At 38.8% G+C, this 23,164-nt stretch overlaps 1 protein-coding gene across 4 annotated transcripts in view; it reads left to right on the top strand.

Moving 5' to 3' along the window:
• SNAP25 (synaptosome associated protein 25) overlaps positions 1–23,164 on the top strand; it is a 68,049-nt gene that overhangs the window by 30,914 nt on the left and 13,971 nt on the right. For all 4 annotated transcript variants that reach the window (XM_034432371.3, XM_034432373.2, XM_034432372.3 and 1 more), the window contains exons 2-4: positions 11,832–11,967; positions 16,071–16,112; positions 20,899–20,947. In XM_034432371.3, the coding sequence (XP_034288262.1) occupies positions 11,896–11,967; positions 16,071–16,112; positions 20,899–20,947 (163 nt within the window). In that variant the 5' untranslated portion in view covers positions 11,832–11,895. The remainder of the gene's footprint in view (positions 1–11,831; positions 11,968–16,070; positions 16,113–20,898; positions 20,948–23,164) is intronic.

Here is a 23,164-nt window from a genome sequence, read left to right as displayed (position 1 = left end):
GGCACGTTAGTTATCTGAAATAATTTGGATTTGTGTCGCTCTTCACAAGATTTCACATATTTTCCTGATTCTAACAACAACCCTGTCATACAGGTCAATCTGTAGCGTTATTTTTCATATGCATCTCATTATGATAAAAGAAACAAACTCAGAAATGTTGCAGATGTCTTTTTCAATACAGTACTGAGAAAATTCCTAAGTTTTGAGTTAAAAAGGACAGAAATTGTAGAAGTTAGCCTTGATTTGATCAATCTTTTAGGAAAAGAAAGGCCCAATAAACAAGGATTTTTTAAAAAAATCTTTTAATGACCCCATAATCCCTTGCATCGGGGTGGAGTTGAGGCAACTGAATGGAGCTGAATGTTTACTGGCCTGATGCCCTTCCTGTCGCCAATGTAGAGTTCGCAGCTGCTATTTACTCATTGTGACTAGAGAGAGAAATATCTGCCGCTACCCTCCGATCGAACTCACAGCCTCCTGATTGTGAGGCAAGAGCGCCACCTCTAGGCCACTGCACCACACACCCAATAAACAAGTTTCAGTTCCATAAAATAAAAATAAAAAAGATAGATAAAATCCATTGGAGCATCTGCAATTAGAAGTAGTAAAAATAAAGATGACTTCAGCTTAACTGTGAAACAAGAATGATTAATAAGAATGGGATATCTTCTGGCTTAGTATCTACTGCCAAATTCATTTTGTTACCCTAATTGCTTTAAAGGGTATATATATATTTTGGCTCTATCGATTACCAGTCAATCCCAAGGAAATATGTGTTTAATTGAAGGAAGTGCCGAGAGCAGCAGTCTCTGGACCTGCGCATTCGTCAAATTGCCTTTCCTCATTCTAATCCAAACAGCTGTATAGCCTGAATATCCACCAACTGTGGTAGCTGCAACCCTGCTTTTTGTAAGCCACAAGAGAAATTACAGCTGTATCAGGAATTATAGTAGAAAGAAGCAAAAATGTCTCATGCTGAATCAGACACAGAGCTGGTCCATGACACTTTGCAACCTCAGGCAAGGAACATTTCATGCCAAAAAAAAAAAAAAGAACCTGACTAGCTACGAAGCTGAAATTTTCCACAAAGTAAGCAAAGGAATAATGTTCAACATCACTAAAGCAGGAAGCTAACTAGGGCACACATGGTACATTTTGTACCTTACATCTTTTTTACCCTGCTGCCTGCGATGGCACCTCAGGTTGATCAGAATCAGAATGTCAAAGTGCCCACCCTGGTATTATTTGCAGAAATTAGCAGTAAAGCTCCAAAAGATTACCACAGAGAATTTATCGGGGGATTTCTTAATGCAAGGTACATGACCTCCAAATGAAGAAACAAAGCATTTTTGGAATTCTGTAATGAATTGTCTGGTTCCAGGAATCACTGGGAGGAGGTTCTGAGAAACAAATAACCCATTTTTAACCAAGGAAAGTTTATCTGTTCTGCCATTCCGTCTTCTGCAATTTACAACTTCTGAAGCAGCAGAAGGTACAGCTTGGTAGATATTCTTATTGCTTTATATAGCAAAAATTGTTACCTGGTTTACAATGGTAGAAGACACAATCGGCATCCATCTTGTGCCAATTGCTCTAATCACAATCCCAGGATGTAGCAATAGGTAGCACTGAAAGAAACAAAGAAGGTGAATATGGCTTTGTCAACTAGCTTAAGGATAACACCGCAGAGTGGAGCCAGTGAAATGGTTATATAACAGTTACGGGAATGCGTTCTCTGCTTCAACCAAATCTGGAATACAAATCTAGAATACAATTGGTTAATAAATTTAAAAGTTAAAAAAACATAAAATATAGAAAGCTTTTTAAAAAAACTATCCGATATGTGTATAAAAACAAAAATCTAAAAAAAAATCCTATAAAGATGGATAAAAATTAATAGATGGCCAATTATGATAATACAGAGAACTCAACTAACTAATCAGATGCTCATTAAGGCTGGTTTGAGGCACAGGGCATCATCTGGCAGATTTTGATCGCTGGTGTGCAAAACTTGGCAAGGATGCATTCTCTCTGCTTGTTTTTCTGCCATTTTGGTTTTTCACCTGGTTTTTTTTTCTTGGTTTTTTTTTTTAATTTACACAGATTGTTTTAAATGGTTTTTATGCACTCTTGATTAGTTTTATCTATACTGCCCAGAGTCACTAAGTGAGATGGGCGCCTGTACAAATGTGAGTAAGTAAATAAAACAAATCAAGATATCAATAAATCAATAAACCCTCCTGCATGGGAAGCAGAAGGCTTCAATTGGTAAATGGAATGGACTTTGCTGTATCTTTCCACAAATTGGCTGACCATGTGACTGAAATGAATTACTCCCTTCCCCCCACAGCATGATCCATATCCCTGCTGGGTTGCAGAAGGGAGGGGAAATAAGGTTATGTGTCTACATTAATAAAGGATCAATCTTTCCCTGCCAGTTTGTGATTTAATGGTTGGCTACACAGAGCAGGGTTTGTATGGAGTACAGCATGAGCTGGAAATGAAAGTTTCAATATCCTCTGGTTATGGCCTGACCTGAGAATATGTAATGCCAAATGCTATTATACCCTGTAGTTCACCCTTTGAGCAACTTCTTCATAATAAGATTCCTGAACAGAGTGTACCATAACCAAGAATTAAAACCCATGGAAGCAAATAAGCACTGTTCTCAGGAAATGAGCAAGTAAACATCGCACTTGGCTGCGGTCTATTGAAAAGTCTTGGAGCTAATATAATTTTCTCTTTAGACCCCAGATGCCAAGTGCTAGAAATTGGCAAGGTGAATTATTTGATAGGATAAATCTACACCATTGCAGGAGCCTTCCATTGACCTCCAATGAATGGTTTGGGGGTGAAAGCTTTGATGATTTTGCCATTGAAATCGATGAATGGATTTGCTCCAGGAATAGTGATGTAGCTTAATTGAATCATTTGTATGCTTTAATGAATTGCTCCCAGGAATCTGGAAATGTTCTTGATTGTTACTATTGGATGGTTATGTTTACAACCAGGTGAGCCTTTGTGTACTTTTTCAAGACTGGCATAGTAGCCAACACAATAGGCAAGACCTAGGATCCAAGAATCATTTCAGTCAAATTACTGTCTTCTTGTTCTTTCTCCCGAGGCTGATTAACAAAAGCTTGTAGGTGTAGTTTATTTGGGGCTTAACTTTAAATAACCTTATATAGAAACAACTCCTCATTTTTTGCCTTCATTTTGGACCATACTGACAGTGTCTCCCGTTTTGTGAGTGCTATTATTTCAGAATTCATAGAATGGAATCTCCAATTTCAAGAAAGCCAAAAATAAAGAACTAGAACAGGTTTTGAAGATTCTTTGGGAAGAGCTGACTGTTGAAATTTTCTTACTTTTCATATACTGTACCTGTATCAGTGCTATTAAAGATTCTTCAGGCTATTTATTAAACTTTTTGGGCTAGTTGTTTTTCTGATGTCTTCTTACCTTTGGAATTATTTTGTTTGTCCAAAAACTACTTTTTCCAGTATAGTTTCACAGGACAATTACTTTCATGATCTTATATTGGACTTTTTGTGGTCAACCTCAAAAGACCATCTGAGATAGATAATACATAGATAGAGGTAGGTAGGTAGGTAGGTAGGTAGGTAGATAGATAGATAGATAGATAGATAGATAGATAGATAGATAGATAGATAGATAGATAGAGGTAGGTAGGTAGGTAGGTAGGTAGGTAGGTAGATAGATAGATAGATAGATAGATAGAGGTAGGTAGGTAGGTAGGTAGATAGATAGATAGATAGATAGATAGATAGATAGATAGATAGATAGAGGTAGGTAGATAGATAGATAGGTAGGTAGGTAGGTAGATAGAGATAGATAGGTAGACAGACAGATGATAGATAGATAGATAGATAGATAGATAGATAGATAGATAGATAGATAGATAGATAGATAGATAGATGATAGATATAATTTCAGAGAAAAAACTCAGATTTCTTTTCTTCAACAAAGACAGGGAATAATATATTCCTCTTTTAATGTCCCCTGGTTACAAACTGGTTGCCTGAATCATACCTTCCTAAATTGTTCATGCAAGGGATTGCAAGATTGTAGAAGCATCTTGAGAAGACTGATTTTACATCCGAGATAGGCACTGGTTATGCAAAAAGTTTAGCATGTCATTTTTGCACTCCCAAAGGCTTCAGAAAGAGGCAGGGAGGGAAGGCTAATCTTTTGCTTTTCACAAGTCGAACAAGTTATACAGGCACAATTAAAACATATTAAACAAATTTTGGCCCATACTAATTAAAACACCCTATTTTTAAAAGCAAATTAAAATTAAAATTAAACAATTAAAAGAAGTTAGGCCAGCCCAGCTTGTTGGAATAAAAAAGTCTTGAGGGCATGGCGGAAAGTGCGTAAATCCGGGATCCTCCATATCTCCGGGGGGAGCTCGTTCCAAAGGGCAGGTGCCACCACAGAGAAGGCTCTCCCCCTGGGACTGCCAGCCGACACTGTTTGACCAACGGCACCCTGAGGAGTCCCTCTCTGTGGGAGCATACTGGCCGGTGAGAGGCTACCAGTGGCAGAAGGTGGTCTCGTAGGTACCCAGGTCCTAAGCCATGGAACGCTCTAAAGGTGGTAACCAATACCTTGAAGCGCACCTGGAAGACCACCGGAAGCCAATGCAGCTCGCGCAGAAGAGGTGTTACCTGGGAGCGCCATGTTGCTACCATAACCACCCGCGCGGCTGCATTCTGGACCAGTTGGAGCCTCCGGGTGCTCCTCAAGGGGAGCCCCATGTAGAGAGCATTACAGTAGTGCAGGTGGACTACATACAGCAGAGAGAGTGAATCTATGCCTGTATTTTCCGTGTTTGAATTTTAAACACTGAAGATTTCCAGGGTTCTTTCCACCTCTACAATTCTATGTATTCAGACATGTCCACATGTGTCAAGGTGTGATATCAGATGTCTCTGAAAAGCAGCTGATTTATCTGTCTTTCCCTGCTGGCTCTCTCTGTCTGACTTGACTGAAAACAATAGTACCTTCTGCTTAAATTATTATGAAGTTATTATTGATTGATTGATTGATTGATTGATTCGATTTATATGCCGCCCTTCTCCGGAGACTCAGGGCAGCTTACAATGCGTTAAGCAATAGCCTTCATACTTCTGTATATACCTGCTTAGTAGGGCTTTCGGCCCCCCCCCCAGCAGTGTTCTTTTTTATACAAAGTCATCTTATTGCCCCCACAATCCAGGTCCTCATTTTACCTACCTCGAAAGGATGGAAGGCTGAGTCAACCTTGAGCCTGGTGAGATTTGAACTTGCGTAATTGCAGGCAACTGGTGCTATTTAACAGCACTTTAGTCTGCTGCACCGCCAATAAAGTTTCTAGTAATTTTGTAGGAAATAAATAGAATAAACATCTTTCCCTATTGTTTCTTTATGGTAGTTTCTCAGCACTCAAACCAGGTTAACAATAAACTACGTACTACAACTCTTGTCTATCGTTCTTGGATTGCAAATCAAAACAAGGGCTAGCACCAGGGGTGGGATTCAAAAATGTTAGCAACCAGTTCTCTGCCCGGTCGCTGAGTGGGCGTGGCCATGGTGGGCGTGGGCTATTCAGCCTCCTGCACCATGGGGGCGGGGGGGCGTTTTCACCCTCCCCAAGCTCCAGAGGGTTTCCTCAAGCCTTCGGGAGGGTGAAAACAGCCTCCCCCAGCCTCTGGAGGCCCTCCGGAGGCTGGAAACAAGCCTGTTTCCAGACTTCCAGAACTTCTGGGAGGCCTGTTTTTTGCCCTCCCCAGACTACGGAGGTTTTCCTCAAGCCTCCAGGACGGCAAAAGCAGCCTCCCCTGGGCTCCGGAGGCCCTCCAGAGGCCGAAAACAGGCCCATTTCTGGACTTCCAGAACTTCTGGGAGGCCTGTTTTTTGCCCTCCCAGAGCCTTCGTGTGGGCCTTGCACTTACCTGGCATCCAAAATGGGTCACATGGAGACTCCTGGAAGGGGCAGGGCAGGATGGGCGGGGCCAGCCAGACCTTGCAACTACCAATTCGGCGAACCAGATGTAAAATTATCATCCGGTTCGCCTGAACCGATCCAAACCGGCTGAATCCCACCCCTGGCTAGCACCACTCAATAAGCTTTTTCAGATTTTTGCTGACAAGTAGTTTATTATCCTGGAAACAATGCTGTTTTATCGTGAACCACTTGTGAATATTTGAGCTTCAGTACAAACTATGGTACATCACAAACCTTTAGTAGCCCATTTTTTCCCAGCAGTAACACTTTCCAATTTGGAGTACACGGAGTCTGAAGTGTATTTGCTTTGGAGTTCATATTATTTTTTACATGAAATGGAATTAGGAGAACCATTCCCAGCTCAAATGATTCAGATAATGAAACAATCCTGTCTATTCTTTTAAAATCTATGTATTCAGAATTGTCCTCCTGGGCAAATATCAGTTTGTTTGTTTTTCATGTGAGAGAGTGAGACCATCACGAACTACTTACATAAATGAATCAGAGACTTCAATAGAATTGATTGCTAATCCCAGCTTGCTCCCTCCCACCCCATGTTTGTGGGGTGGCAATTATTGTACGTCAACAATCCTTGCAGTTGCCGCTTGTTCATTTTTAATTAGCACAGATACATGCTTCACAAGGAGAGTCCTGTCTCCTACGGAAATGACTTGCCAGCGAGGGAAGCCAAACATTAGTGAGAGAGCTGAAAATAATGCTTGGGGTGAAATTCTACTTACTGTGGAGGCCCAAAGCTTTCAGAGGAGTTTATTCTACCAGATTCGACAGCCTGACATTTTGTGTGTGTGTTGTGTAAATTTTACATATTTAGATTACACCATGCCTCTCTACTTCCCTTCTTCCTAATTATGGTATAAACTGTTAGTGGAAGAATGAAATTGAATGGATTACTGTATAATTCTCTTTCTTTGCTTTCCAAGCACAATGATGTTATATAGGCAAGGGCTTTAGCATGTCTTTGGTGAGCCCCTCAGCGCTTTTGCTCTGGGGGACCCTCCCTCCATAAAAATGACAGTATTAAAATTATAGAGAGCATGATAGCTCAGCGGTTAAAGACGCTGAGCTTGTTATCGGGAAAGCTGACAGCCTGGGTTTGAGATCTGAGTGGTACGCGATGGGATGAGCTCCTGTTACATGTCCCAGCTCCCGCCCACCTACAGTTCGAAAGCATGCAAATGTGAGTAGATAAATAGGTACCACTTCGTGGGAAGACAACAGCGTTCCGTGCACCTTGGTGTATAGTCATGCTGGCCACATGTCCACAAAGGAATCTTTGGACAATGCTGGCCCCTCAGCTAAGAAACAGAGAGAAGCACTGCCCCCTAGAGGCAGACACAACTGGAAGGGGAAACTTTTACCTTTATTATATTTCATATGATTTTCAAGGTTTTCTTCATATTTGTAGAGAAACAGGGAATACTAAAATCATAGAAGTTTTTTATAATATGGTAATAAAGTCAGTTTTACTGATTAATTATGAGATCTGTTGTGTATCACCATAGTTCCTAAATTTTAGAATTTACACTAAATTTTATTATTCATATTAAATTAATTAATTGCACTAACTATAGGGTATGGATAGGTTTGATGTTCAAAGTCTGTCTGTTTCTTGTTTCTTTTTTATGAAAGAGTATGAAAAGTACATATTTAGTCAAAGGCATGGCAATAACTTTTACTTCATTTTTATTACTTCTTATTTTAAAAAAAATCAAACATGTTTATACTTAATGATAAGTTGGTCCTGTCTAAAGGGCACATCCAGATAGCCAGTGACCTGTCCTCTAGTCCTTTAAGCAGCACAGAAAAATGCTATTATAATCTGTTGTATGTCAATAGCCATTTCTCTTCTACCTCAGTAAGATGTCACATTACAATTGAACAAATGAGGTCACCTTTGTGGTAGTTCTCTTGTCCCCTAAAATTTCACTCATTTCCTACTCTTCCTGTGAGAGGATAATAATATTGAAGTGTCATCAACTTGGTGTTGACACTTAGCAATGATATGATAGACTTTCTCTGGCCAATGTTCGCCTTCAGGTTTTCTAATGGTGCATCTATTGTTACTGTGAGCAACTCCACCCATCTTACTGCTAAGTGTCCTTTTTCCTTCCATTTTTCCCAGTATTAGAGATTTCCCAACAGAGCTACGTTTTTACATAATGTGTCCAAAATTGAACCTGATCATTTGAGCCTGGGATGAGAACCTGTTTTGATTTATTAGGAGATCCATGGTAAGAGTCTTCTCCAACTCTAAATTTCAAAAGCATCACTACTCTTCCTGTTTTGCTTCTTTCAAGTCTAGCTTTCACTTTCATAGAGTGTCACAGGGAAAATCATTACCTGAACAATTACCTGCAGTTTTTCTTATGAGAACTAAAGAATAATATCAAAAAATAAAGCAGATAAAATAAAACTCTTAATGGTCAGCCTCCTCTCATTTACATTTTAAGACCAATCAAGCAGAAAATTTTGACCTTTGCAGTTATTACAGAAAGTAGAGTCAGTTTACTTATAGTCAGCGAGATCACAGATAAGCGTGCTTCCCCTCTTGTGTGAGAAAAGTATTTTTCATCCAGGTCCTTCATACATTTGGCGGCCCTCATGTTCTTGTCTCCTGCTTTTTGCTCTATCTTGTCAACTTCAAAGTATTCTAATTTTGGGCACATTCTGCGAAGACCCAGCTCTCTGCAGAAGGCTCTAATGTTGGGAAAGGTGGAAAGGAAGAGAAGAAGAGGACAACTAGCAGCAGATGGATGTGATGGATGCATAGTTGGAAGTCCAGGTTGGAGACAGATCATCATGGAGAAAATCAATCTAAGGGGGTCTCTGGAAATTGAAAACAACTGAAAACAGCACATAATCAAGCAGTCAATGCCTGCAGAAAATTTATGGAAGATTCAAAAGCTTACATGCTATTTTCTGATTACCTAACAATTATCCTATGATGGAAGAGAGATTTTTTTCCAATGAGTGTGCGTGCATCATAAAAACATCCATTGTGTGGGAAATATCAAGGTTGCAGTTAAAAGCATTGAGTTGCATAATGGGTTCTGAGAAATCTAAGAGGAAGCCCTTTCTAGAATCCATAGTCTCAAGGATTACAACTTCTCCCTTGATAACAGTTAGAAAAACATAGAGATATCTTTTTTTTTTTGCTCTTGCCATTGCTTTTAAGAAACAGAAAAAGGAGAGGGAGAATTTGCATACATTACAACATAATGTTATGTCGGCTGGCGACATCCAGGGGGAGGGCCTTCTCTGTGGGAGCCCCAGCCCTGTGGAATGAACTGCCCCCGGAAATACGTAAGATCTCCGACCTCCGGGTGTTTCACTGCGCACTGAAGACCTTGTTGTTCCGCTAGGCTGGACTAGCAACATAATAATTTTAAATTGGGGTATTTTAAATTTGTGGGGTTTTAAATTGAGCCAAATTTATTTAATTATCAAACCTGGCGATCAATGGGGTGACAGATGTCGCAGCCAGATCGCCCTCACATCCCTCACATCGATGTTTTTGTCTTGAGTTTTTAAATAGGCTATACACCGCCCTGAGTCCTTCGGGAGAAGGGCGGTATAGAAATAAAATTATTATTATTATTATTATTATTATTATTATTATTATTATTATTATTATTATTATTATTATTATTATTATTATTATGTGTAGTTTGGAGTGACGGCTGATTTCTACTCAGAGTAAATCAGGTTTTGAATACATGTGGAACAATCTAAAGTTTTATTTTCTTGCAACCAGTTGATTTGGAAGCACATTCTCCAACATGTTGCTTTTCTTACAGAATAAAACTTTGCCTATGTAATCTCATTGTGAGATTAATCTCCACTCAGAATTTGGAGTCTGGGAAATTGGAATAGTTGACGGACTGTGATTTTTCAGTTCCTTGCCAGTAACAGAATTTCAACACTTATTTCAGTTCTGGAGAAATGTGGAAGATTTGGGACTAAACTAGTGCAGATACTTTCACCTAGTATCCCTTCTTTCCCTGGCCTTGTTGCTTTATGAAAGTTGATCAGTGTTTTTATGAGACAGAAATGAATCAGTTCTGCTTCGTGATTGCACCAAACATACATTTGGGTTCCTATTCAGGAGAATGACTAATGGCCCAGGAATAGCACAATATCACCTTGGGAACAATTGATGAGAGCTTTCTCACTTACAAACATTGCCTGCCTCAGTTAAATGGCTTTATGAGGAAAGCCATAAGAGTACTTTTGAAAACACAGGTATTGACGTACAAGTAATCAGAAACAATTTGGTGGTGAGATCACTAATCTGATGATGTTTTTCCAAGTACTTGTTGTAATATGTAGATATCTAGCTTGCAATATGTACAACTTCAGTTCAGTATTTATTCCTCCCTAATACTGTTATACAGGGGTGAAATGCTCCCGGTTTGGACCGGATCGCCCAATCCGGTAGTGATGGCGGCGGGTGGTTCGGAGAACCGGTAGCAAAAATCCCTGCGCTCCCCCCCAATGCTCAGCTGAGTTGCACGATCATCAGAGGCTTTTTTTTTTTTTACTGTTAAAAGCATTTTTTCTACAACTTCTTCCGATGAAAAAATGCTTTTAAAAGTAAAAAAAAAAAGCCTCTGATGATCGCGCGGCTCAGCTGGAATCCTCAGAGGCTTTTCAAAGCATTTTTTTCTGCAACCTCTTGACCGAAGAGGTGGTAAAAAAAATGCTTTGAAAAGTCTCTGACAATCGTCAGAGAGGCTGTTCGAAGCAATTTTAAAAATGCCTCTCTGACAATCCCAGTTGAGTTCCCTGATCGCCAGAGGCTTTTCAAAGCATTTTTAAAAAAGCTTCTCTGACGATCCCAGCTGAGTTCCCTGATCACCAGAGGCTTTTCAAAGCATTAGAAAAAATGCTTTGAAAAGTTTTTTTTTAAAAAAAGTTGGCCACGCCCACCCAGTCACATTACCCCTCCCCCACCAAGCCACGCCCACAGTAACACATTTTACATTTCACCCCTGCTGTAATATGTATATTCATCAAGGTATTGTTCCTCATGATTTATTGTAGCTTTTCCTTTTATTAAGAGAGCCAGTTTGGTATACAGGCAGTCCTCCACTTACAACAGTTCATTTAGTGACCGTTGAAAGTTACAACGGTACTGAGAAAATGATTTATGACCATTTTTTACACTTACAACCTTTGAGGCATCCCCATGATCATGTGATCAAAATTCAGATGCTTGGCAACTGGTTCATACTTGTGACTGTTGCTGTTTCCCAAGGTCATGTGATCACCTTTTGCAAACTTCTGACAAGCCAGGTCAATGGGGAAGCTTAGCAATTATGTTACTAACTTATCAACTGCAGTGATTCACTTAACACTTGTGGCAAAAAAAGATCATAAAATGGGGCAAAACTCACTTAACAAATGTCTCACACAACAACAGAAATTTTGGGCTCAATTGTGCTCTTAAGTCGAGGATTATCTCTAGTGGTTAAGGCACCAGGCTAGAAACTGGGAAACCATGAGTTCTAGTCCCATCTTCGGCACAAAGTCAGCTGAGTGAACTTGGGCCAGTCATTCTCCCTCAGCCCTAGGAAGGAGGCAATGGCAAAGAAAACCTTGCCAAGGAAACTGCAGGGGCTTGTCCAGACAGCACCCGGGAGTCAACACTGACTGAAAGGCACAAAATAATGATGATGGTGGTGATGATAATGATGATGATGATGATGATGATGATGGTAATAATAATAATAATAATAACAACAACAACAATAATAATAATGCTTATATTTTTTGTGTTTTTTTAATTTCTGCATTCTAGGCTTGCAGACAGGACAAAAGGAACCGATTGATCCCGAAGCGAGAGCCACACACTCACAGCCACAATGGCAGAAGATGCTGATATGCGCAATGAGCTAGAAGAAATGCAGCAGCGGGCTGATCAGATAACTGATGAGGTAAGGAAAAGGACAGAAAAACAAGTGCAATACAAGGAACTGAGTACCTCTGAAAGACAGGAAGTTGGGAATACTGCTTTGTTTATTTACCTCTCATGTGTTGCCTTTGAACTGGACTAGGGATTAGAACTTGAAATTTCCCAAAGGTGCTTTTTCAAGAGGCAACTGAAGAAGCTTCTTGGAAGAGAAGCAAAACTTCTTCAAAGAAAAACCAGAAAATCCAGTTGCCTCTTGAAAAAACACCTTTGGGACAACCATGACCTGGATGACTGAGACTCTCGAAAGACAACTTGAAACTTCCTTATCAAAATTAATTTCTGTCCGAAGGCCAATGAAGGGAATTTCCCCAGTTGCACCCAATAAAATAATGAACATGTTTGGATCACCTACCCTGTTTCCCCCCCAAATAAGACATCCCCTGATAATAAACCCAATCGGGCTTTTGAGCGCATGGCAATAAGGCCAAGCACTCATTTCAGGGTTCAAAAAAATATACGACAGGGTCTTATTTTTGGGGAAACACGGGTAGTTTTTCTGCCCTGTCGCCTTCATGCTGCTGCCATTCTTACTTTAGGCAGCCTTAGATCATCCTTGGCTTTTTAGCTTTAAAGTAGCATTTCCCCCCTCAAACTGGCAAAAAGATGCAGCAGTTTTATTCTTGCTGCCAATCTGATAGGCTTCACCAACTAATTTAGGTTGGTGTTGCAGTCAGGGTGTGGCTAAGGAATGGGATCAGACCAGCAACTTTTGGCCATCTTAGGCTGGGATGGGCATTTTTCTTCTCCCTGCAGTCCAGTAGTGCATTTCTACCGGTTCACCCCGGTTCAGGCGAACCAGTAGCGGCAGCGGTGGGAGGCTCCGCCCACTCACCCAGACATCATCATGGATGCTCTGCGCATGCGCAGAAGCGCCGTGTGCGCTCCCAGTTCTGAACTGGTAGCAAAGGTAAGTGAAAACCACTACTGCTGCAGTCCATGGGCAGTGTCCTATGGGGCCATTCAGGCTTGTGCAGTGGGGAAAGAGATCCAACCTCTTCCCTATTTCCTATTTCTCTGAGTTGATCCCTCCTTTTGAAAGAAGCATAAGCCCAACCAACAGATAACAGGCCTCTCCTACCTATTATCAATTGGCTGGGTTAATTTAAACATGATTTTAATTCTTTTTCCAAAGAGTGCTAACCTTTTTTGAAAATAGCCCAAGAAACAACTGAGCGGGCCTTGATGGTTGAGGGATGGAGTGTGAAATGATATCTTCTCCATTTCAGTGTGGGAAATCCTAACTACCCATAAGGGGTAGTTAAGGGGCTTCAGTGCCTAGTTTGAACTGATCCTTAGGCTGGGAGAGGAGGCAGGTGAAGCTGAAAGCGCCAACTGCCGGCTTTGTTTAGCCAACCCTTTCAGATTTGGCATCTGATCAACTCCTTGGGATCTGAAACCTGATGGGTAGAACTGATTTCCCCCTTTATTACTGTGCTTCCTGTGATTTATTCCTGTATTTTGGGATAGAGCCATGCTGGCACAGTGGTTAGAATGCAGTATTACAGGCTAATTCTGCCAACTGCCCACAGTTTGATTCTCACTGGCTCAAAGTTGACTCAGTCTTCCATCCTTCTGAGGTTGGTAAAATGAAGACCCAGATTGTTGGGGGCAATATGCTGACTCTGTAAACTGCTTAGAGAGGGCTGTAAAGCACCATGAAGTGCTATGTAAGTCCAAGTGCTATTGCTATTGTTATTGAAAGCTTGGGCAAAACCTGGGACAGCTTTTGACAGATGGCTAAGCCAACAAATTTAACGTTTCTTTTGTACCTTCTTTTCTATTCATCCAACTCTATTCCAATTAAGGAAGGTGATAAGTGGAAGTTCTTCTGCCAGCTGGGGATATTTGGAGGAAAGAGAAGGAAGGAAAGCTGGGGGAATCTTCCACTCGCTTTCCTTAATTTGTCCTGCATTCAAATAATGAGAACACTAGTATAGATAGACTGGTGGATAGCACTTTGATTTACAAGAAATTGCTCATTGTAGTAAAGTAATTCTAGCAGGAATACTGTCCAAGAGAAAAGCATATCCATGTTCCACAACTGGATCACAAAGCTTTCACTGAAGATGAAAGAATGCCTTGGTATTATTCATACATAGCCTTTTGTGCAGGGACAAATAGAATAAAAGTTCTATTATGTTTATAGGAGTATTACTAAAGATCAGACATTTATATGCAGGAAACTAATATTGATCTAGGAATCTAACAGGATAAATTAAATTAAATTGAATTAAATTAAAGAGTAAAGAGACTTTTGATCTGATACAGCAGGGTTCTCCTTATGCTTCTGTTAGCTATAGATTTATGTGTAAATATCTACAATATTATTTGGTACCTGGAACATTATTTCAAGTGAGAAAATTGAATAGCTTTCTACTACAAATCGGATTGGCTTCTGCATTATGGGTTTTCTGTATATTTTAAAAGCTGAATTGTGCAGAGAGCATCTGGAGAATGAAATGACACAGTTGTTGTTACTGTATAACTTTATTTTACCCTGTTAAATTTCTTACGAATGTTATGCTGTTCTTCTACTCAAATCAAATCAAATCAAATCAAATCAAATCATGTTTATTACAGTCAAAGAACCAGAAACCAGAACAAATAAAAACACTCAAGGAATATCCAGTTAAAAATTCTAGAATAAAATAATAAACAACAGATAAAAATCTATATTCAAATCACAATTTGGCATCCAATGTGTCAGTTACACATGGCCTAGCTATACTATAATATCAATCCTTAAACTGTGAGGCCCATAGTCATTAAATACTAAAATGCAAAAGAGTAGTAATGCAAAAAGGTTTTGCTACATTAGTTGTGTAAAATAGCTATGGTGGATTAATCATGTCTTTCCGACAAATCCCCAGTGCTGCTAGCTATCTGACTGTTCTTCTATTGTATTTTTTACTATCAATTGCCATATGTTTTTTGTTAGCTACTGAGAATCTGTGGATACCAGCAGGTATAAACAAAATAAACTCCTTCTAACCATCAATAAGATGAAATATAGATTCTTAAATAAATAAACAAGGCTGTAATGCAGTGATTTCCCCAAAATTGAAGAAATGTGATTTACGTTTCTTTCTGCTTTTCATACTTAACATTTGTCCAAGAATAATTTTTGACATTCAGCCACATGTGAAGCAATCATAGTTTATGCAATCTTTGATCAATGATTCTTAGATTAATCTATATTGCATGGTTGCTCTGAGAATAAATCCTAAACTCCTGGCAAGGGAAATATAATTTAAACATAATAAATGGGATCTTCTCTATAAACAGAAGATAAACATAATACTATTGATTTTATCTTCTTTTCATTTTTTATGCATTTAAGAAATGTATTGTCTGCCCTCTCATACAGTGGTTCTGCAGGGCTTCTAATAAAAATAATAAAAGCATAATAAAAAGATATCAAAAAGAGGAATTCCTAAAATTCAAACATGAGTACTAAATAAATTTCTATACTCCTCCTAAATGATAACATGGATGGTCTTTGTTCCAAAACATGGATCCTGTCTCCGAAAAAGCAGAGTTTATTGTCAGTGGCAAATGTTTTTGACCCCAGCTAGGCACAGATTAATAAGGGACGCGGTGGCTCAGTGGCTAAGATGCTGAGCTTGTCAATCGAAAGATCGGCAGTTCAGCAGTTTGAATCCCTAGTGCCGAATAATGGGGTAAGCTCCTGTTACTTGTCCCAGTTTCTGCCAACCTAGCAGTTCGAAAGCTCGTAAAAAATGCAAGTAGAAAAATAGGAACCACCTTTGATGGCAAGGTAACAGCATTCTGTGTGCCTTTGGCGTTTAGTCATGCCGGCCACATGACCATAGGAACATCTTCGGACAGCGCTGGCTCTTCGGCTTTGAAACGGAGATGAGCACCGCCCCCTAGAGTCAGGAACAACTAGCACATATGTGTGAGTGGAACCTTTACCTTTACCTAGCACAGATTGATAATGATCTGCGCAGGATGGAGTATTTGACCAACATGATTGGTCTTATCAACATATAATTTGAAACATTTTGTTAATCTTAACATTGTTTTGTTTCTTTTCTGCATTAGTCCCTTGAAAGCACCCGACGTATGCTGCAGCTTGTTGAAGAGGTAAGACTGTTATGATTTATCTTGACTCTTCCTTCTGGCTAGCCGGAGCTGAGGCTTCTCAGTACATGACAAAGCATATCCATGTTAGACTTACATAATGACTTTTCCAAACACTATGAAAATGGTTACTTTAAAGTGGTTTTCTATAGGTGGATATATACACGCACTGCTAACATAAAGCCAGAGGTTTTTATATGTATGTGCCTTCCTGTGAAACCATGACTAAGGAGCATCCCATGAAAATCCTTCATAAAGCCTCCTGCGGTTGCTTTTGATGGCACAGTACATGCATATAACATTTTCAATACTCTTGCACATCCTGTAAAATCAGAGGGAAAATTAGAGAACAGGGACCGCTCAAAAGGAGCAGTGTTTCCTTGGCTGATGAGACTGGCTTTCACCAGCCTCATTTAACTCTGTTAGAAATATTTTGAGATTAGAACAAATAAATCCCCCAGAATTTGAAGAAGGAGCTGTAAAAGATATTGGATTGGACCTAGTCACATTTAAAGTAGAATGATTAAAGTCAATGGGATTTAAGTTAGTTACTTTAAGCCTCACTAATTTCAATGGTTCATTTGATACATGATTAAAACTACACTACGTTGAAAACAACATGTATATATACATATCAGTCCCACTGTTCTCTTTAATGGCCATCAGTCTTATGCAAAATGCCCAAAATGAATTAAAAATTATTGGAAGGAAGAAAAATGAAGGTAGGAGATAGACGGGGGGTGGAGAGGGGGAGAAAATGGAAATATAATTAAATCTTGTTTTTCACTACAAATCATACAGGTAGTCCTTGACTTCCAACCACAACTGAGTCCAAAATTTCTGTTGTTGTGTGAGACATTTGTTAAGTGAATTTTGCCCCATTTTATGACCTTTCTTGCCACAGTTGTTAAGTGAATCACTGCAGTTGATAAGTTGGTAACATGGTTGTTAAGTGAATCTGCCTTGCTGATTGATTTTGCTTGTCAAAAGATTGCAAAAGGGGATCATATGACCTTGGGTTAGTGTTGAACCAGTTGAACCCTAAGCATCTGAATTTTGATCACATGATCCTGGGGATGCTACAAAGGTTGTAAGTATGAAAAATGGTCATAAGTCATTTTTTTTCAGTGTCGTTGTAACTTTGAACGGTCACTAAATGAACTGTTGTAAGTCAAGGACTACCTGTACTTTGCATACCATAGTGAGGAGATGCTTGGGATAAAAATGGTCTTGTGCAAATCACCTAAAACATGCCCAAGCTGACCAGCATAATGTCCTTACCGTGAATAGTCTGCTCTTTCTCTGCCGGCTGCCTGCATTTTGGCAGTTCGAACCTCACCGGGATCAAGGTTGACTCAGCCTTCCATCCTTCTGAGGTTGGTAAAATGAGGACCCATACTGTTGGGGGCAATAGGCTGGCTTAGAGAGAGCTGTAAAGCACTGTGAAGCAGTATATAAGTCTTAAGTTCTATTGCTATTTGGAAGTGCTCTGTTACATTGACAAGCCTATTTTAGCACAACACAGATTACATGCATAATTTCTATATGCTAGCTCTCCACATGAGACAGTTTGGTCTAGTGGTTAAAGCACCAGGCTAGAAAGTGGGAGACTGTGAGTTCTAGTCCCATCTTGGCCATGAAAGCTAACTGGGTGACCATGGGCCAGTCAGTCACTTTTGGCACTACTGACATCACAAGGTTGTTGTTGTTGGGAAAATAAGAGGAGGAAGAGGTTTTTAGGTATGTTCTCCACCTTGGTCTCCACCAAGAAATAGATAGAAAATATTTCTAAGGATAGAAAATAAACACACAAACAAACACAATCACTTTGAAAAGTCAATACTTTGAGAATGGTGGCAAAGCTACACAAAATTCCAGATTATCATTGGGATCTGGCATTCAAGCAGTTAACTTCATTAACTGTCTTAGAAAAATCTTAGAAAATTATAAACTATAGTAATAGAGCAGAGGAAATGAACAGCATCTATTTATTTGGAGCTCAAGTTGCCTAGAGACCAGACTGAGGCAACAAAATTTATCAGCTGACCAGTAATTTCAAAGCGGTTTGTTAGCAGATTGGGGTTAAATCCTTTTGTCAGCGCATGAAATGAAAAGATTCCGTGAAACAGGTTATCCTGCAGGAGTGTTGAGCAGCAGTGTTTCCCCCCCCCCCTGATTTAATAATAACATCATTTATTTACAGTAATGAACTGGGCAAACACACACAGAGAAAAAAGAAGTAGAATACTGTAAAATATTCCAAAGTTTTTCATATATATAAAACCCTTTTGTAACCATACATTCACACTGGAAGATTCATCAGCATTATTATCCTTGTATTGCCGATGGAGATGAGAATGAGAAAAAAACATACACTTAGCTTTTTTTTTGACCATGTAATGTTCTGGTTAAAGTTTAGAGAAACAAAACAGCAGGAGTATTAACTTATTAAATACCCTGTTTCCCCCAAAATAAGACATCCCCTGATAATAAGACTAATCGTGCTTTTGAGTGCATGGCAATAAGGCCAAGCGCTTATTTCAGGGTTCAAAAAAATATAAGACAGGGTCTTATTTTCAGGAAAACACGGTATATAATTTAATTTTGTATTTTCTGGGTGAGTCCCCCCCCACATAATCTAATGGGAGAATTTTGTCTTCTGAAAGAAAGACTACCTTTTCTATACATTTTCACCAACTAGAAAATTTGAAATTTGTATTTTCTCTCAGTCCCTGTGAAACATTCAAGAACTAAGATTCAGATTCTACAGATTTCACTATGTTAACTTTAAGTTTTTTCAGCCTTAATGTCTGCACATGACACTATGTGCTATGTACACTATGTACATGACACTATATACATTAGTGTAACTACACAGTCAATTATACATGGACTCTTGACTAAAATAGGTTGATTCAGAAAAAAAATTTAAGAAACATCAGAATTAGAGAAAGGTTTCTCTGAAGTGAGGCACATCTGAAGCTTTCTTGGTAATCTGGAGATTCAGAGACATAGATGGAGTTCCCATTTTAAAAAAATCACAATGGAGAGGAAAATAATTTCATTTTTTTGTGACTAGTTTGTAATCACAATAAATAGTTTTCACAGTGGGATATTGTAGAAAGACTTGAAGGACTGATATATTGCAGGACTGAGCCATTGTTTTGTTTGATTCTGAGAGCTTAAAATTTTTTTGGTTGATTCAGAAGAGTGCAACATTGGATATGTAATACTTTCTTTTAGTTGCTACTTAAATAGAAAATGTGACAAATGGTACTTGTTTTTTATTCATTTTAATTTTGTAGTCCCTGCAGCTACTCTCCTGCAATTGTTCTAAGAAACTATTACAATGAAATACATCACTTTCATACAAATTTCCTGAAAAATAAGCATAGGAAAAGGGAAAAAACTACAATTCATTCATTCATTCATTCATTCATTCATTCATTCATTCATTCAATTTCTGTAGTTACCCATCTCAATCAATGACTCTGGGCAGCTTACAATCAAAAATATATTACAATGAAAAGCACTAAAGACATTTTTAAATCAATAGAAACATCCAAAATAAATATACATAGCAGCTGAGATATTTGGCCAGTTAGCAATATAGCCAGGAAACGGGGCTTAACACAAAGTTCCTCAGCCTTTCCAGCTTTGCGGACCAGCGGGGTGTGGGGAGAGGATTGTTCTATGTGAATGGCAGGCCTGCCACTTGCGCAATGGAGCGCACACACTCGCCCGCTCTTTGTACAAGTGGGGATGCATGTGGGCATACACACTCGCCTACCACTTCTGTGGCCCGGTTCAGAATGACTCAAGACCTGATAGTCAGCCATGGCCCGGGGATTGGGGATCCTTGCCTTAACACATTCAGCATCCCAGGCTCGGGAAAGTAGCCAAATCCCTTTCCTCATAATTTTAAGACTCTTTAACTTGCCCGCCTCATCTATTATCTATCCTTATTAAAGGTTTTCAAATGTTTTGTTTATTCATTATTATTACCTTATGGGAGAGAAAACTAGAAATTAGTTTAGATGAGATTTTCACCCTTACATACGTGTGTGTTTCATATCCTTTCGTTCCTGATTCAACTATTTACACTTATCGTAGTCAAAATCCTATCCTAATTCCATATTGGATAGTGTTCATGTTTTAGCTAAATATTTACACGTATTACCTAAATAATACACAAAAAAGATTTTACATATGTATACTGTATTAAACATACTCATATGGACATTGGTGCCATGTGTATATTTGCGATCTAGCTCCACTGTCAATTATTGAAAGAAAACAAACTAGAACAAATAATCAGAATAATTTTGGAGCAATAGGTTCCTAACTTTTGCAGAACCAAAATTGAGCCATCATTTTCTAATGACTCCTTCTTCCTTCTGAAATTATCTGGTGTTGCCATGAGTCCTAAGGTGAGTCATTTTAATCTGATGTTCTCCAAATAGCAACACTTATTTTGTTTCTAATCAGCCAGGTCATTATTTAAACTACAGAATTACCCTCCAATAGTTCCACTATAGGGACTACAATTCTCAGAAGACCAGTAAGTATCCCCATAGATCAAGATAGGGAAGGCTCTCCTAGTAGTACTGATGTGATATCTATTGCATTGTTTCTTTAATGCTTATGACTGTAGCCTTTACTCCTTCTTATTGCCTTCCTTCACTGTTTAACTTTGATTTGAACTTAACTATTAGTTCTTTCACTAATTTCTTTCTTTCTCTATCTCTATGTCTCTCTGTTTCATCTTCTTATTCTCCCTGGAATATAGAGCAAGGATGCTGGTATCAGGACCTTGGTTATGTTGGATGAGCAAGGAGGTAAGTTCAGATTGTTTACCCAAAAAGCATCTTTTAGGAACAGTGAACTTTAGACTTTAATGGTCTTACCAACATGTGTATATACTTGGGCAGGTGTTTGTTTATAGGTCTTGATCTGCAGCCATCTAAACTATGAAGATGTTCCTACCACACAGCTTTTTACTAAAATGAACACAAATCCTCTAATCAGAGCTACAGTATTTAAAATTTTAACATTTCTTAATGTTTCTTTGAAGGGCAGATTAGTTTCGGGATCAGGTTCTCTGCATTCTGGAAGAAGAAGGAATTTTGATAGTGAAACTTGAGCAAGCCAGATAATGAGATACTCAGCACAAATGCCTATAGAAAAGAGTCAGCTCTCTCTATAAAACTTTCCAAAATTAATATTGGTAGTTCTTTTAAATGCAAGACTGTAGGTCATTCAAAATATGGAAATGTTCCATATGCTTTAAACACTTTTCTGTATACGTTAAACAATTTGGATTCCCTTTGGCTGCTTTTATTTTATTTCCATGTTTGATTAATTATATTAGGAATTATGTTTAGGAAAGATGTAATTTTTATATTGGCACAATTGGGACAGGCTATGCTTCCATTAGACCATGAATGTCTTACAAATAATCTGATTCATCAAATGATGCGAATCTCAAAATTATGAAATTGGGCTCTGATATGGATTGTTTGAATGCTCAGTTGACAGACCCCTTCCATTTCTTTTGGATCTTCTCCTGACTCTTTAGGTTTCCTAGATTGCTTGTTTATTTTGATGTTGAAGAAAATTTGCAAGGCTCAGCTGTCCATTTCAGAATAATGAGAACATTAGAATGACTTTACTGAATCAAGCCAAGGCCCAAAAGGCATTTTGTTTCTAAGAGCAGAGAGGCAGATGCCTCTGCAATGCTTGGGAGGAGATGCATCCTCCATAGCTTTTGTTCCTGTATGACTGGCATTTGGAGATAGCATAGTGCCCCCAGTATATCTTTAAGATGAATTGCTTCTCATCTTCCTGTTGTCCATGAATTTATCCATTTCCCTTTAAAATCCTTCTGATTTAAAGGCCATCAGCATGTCTTGTGATAATAATTTCCACAGTTCAATTATGAGCTGTGTGTTTTCTATCATCTGTTCCAAATCTCCTTCCAATCCATGTTCTGAAGGAGAAAGAAAACCTTCTGCACACCACACCTAATTTTATAAACTTTGATTATATTGTCCCCTTGATAGTCCTTTCTCCAAACCAAATAATTAGCTTAGATTAAGAGTTTATTTCTGCCTTTTAAAAAAATAATCGCCAGTTCATATGTAAGGAAGTTCAAGGTGCTGCCCACATGAAAAAAAAAATACAGAACATTGTTGAACCACAGGCCACCAAAGAGAAACAATAAGTGGGATTGAAATCTTCATGGATTTGCAGGAGGAATGTGAGGGAAGGAACTGATACATTTTCAAGAGCTATTGAGGTACCATGTGGTAATAAATGATGTCAAAAGAGACGGGGTTTTGCTCATTCAGCCCTGCCTTCTATTTTTATATTCTTGACAGTCACTGTGGACACCTGACTCCACCCTCAATATAACAACTGTGTAACTTCTAGGCAAGTTTCTGCTTCTGAGTTTTGTGAGTTTAAGAACCATTTGGTATTAGTAATAACTGGCTTTGTATTTCTTGATTCAGAAGAAGAAGCATAGATACCCAGAGGGGATTATTTGACCCATAGCCTAAAGTTCAATGGAAATTAAATGCTACTACTAGTATCACATGAAAATTACCTGTACAATACACAAAACTCAAGCACATGCTCATTTAAGGTATGCTAGAGGCCACAAGGCTGATCCTTTTTTAAGACACAAACTGTAGCTATAGTCAGTTGGTGAATCCATGAATCACAGCTCCACAAATGTATCTCAGAAGGCTTTAATTGCCATGAATCCACAAACATATACTCCAAAATCAATGAAATTGAAAATTTTAAAATATCAGTATTTCCTTTGGTGAACAACCTATGGCCCTTACACTGCATTTTTTTGTCCAGTGGTGCTGCTGAAATTCAGTGATACACTGAATTATGTGGGGGCTATTTTAATATTTAAGCCACAGGATGTTACCCATAAAATGTGTGTATTTTCCAGATATCTGTGAACAACAGGGCCTTCTGTGTAGAAATTAACTGTCCGTTGCATCAGACATTTGCTTCTTATAGTCTTTTGTTTCCTAGCA

This window comes from Pantherophis guttatus, chromosome 1 (genome assembly GCF_059756535.1).
Source record: "Pantherophis guttatus breed Tessera chromosome 1, ASM5975653v1, whole genome shotgun sequence".
Lineage (NCBI taxonomy): Eukaryota > Metazoa > Chordata > Lepidosauria > Squamata > Colubridae > Pantherophis > Pantherophis guttatus.
Note: the sequence above shows the minus strand (reverse complement) of the source record. Positions and strands in the feature narration are given on the sequence as shown.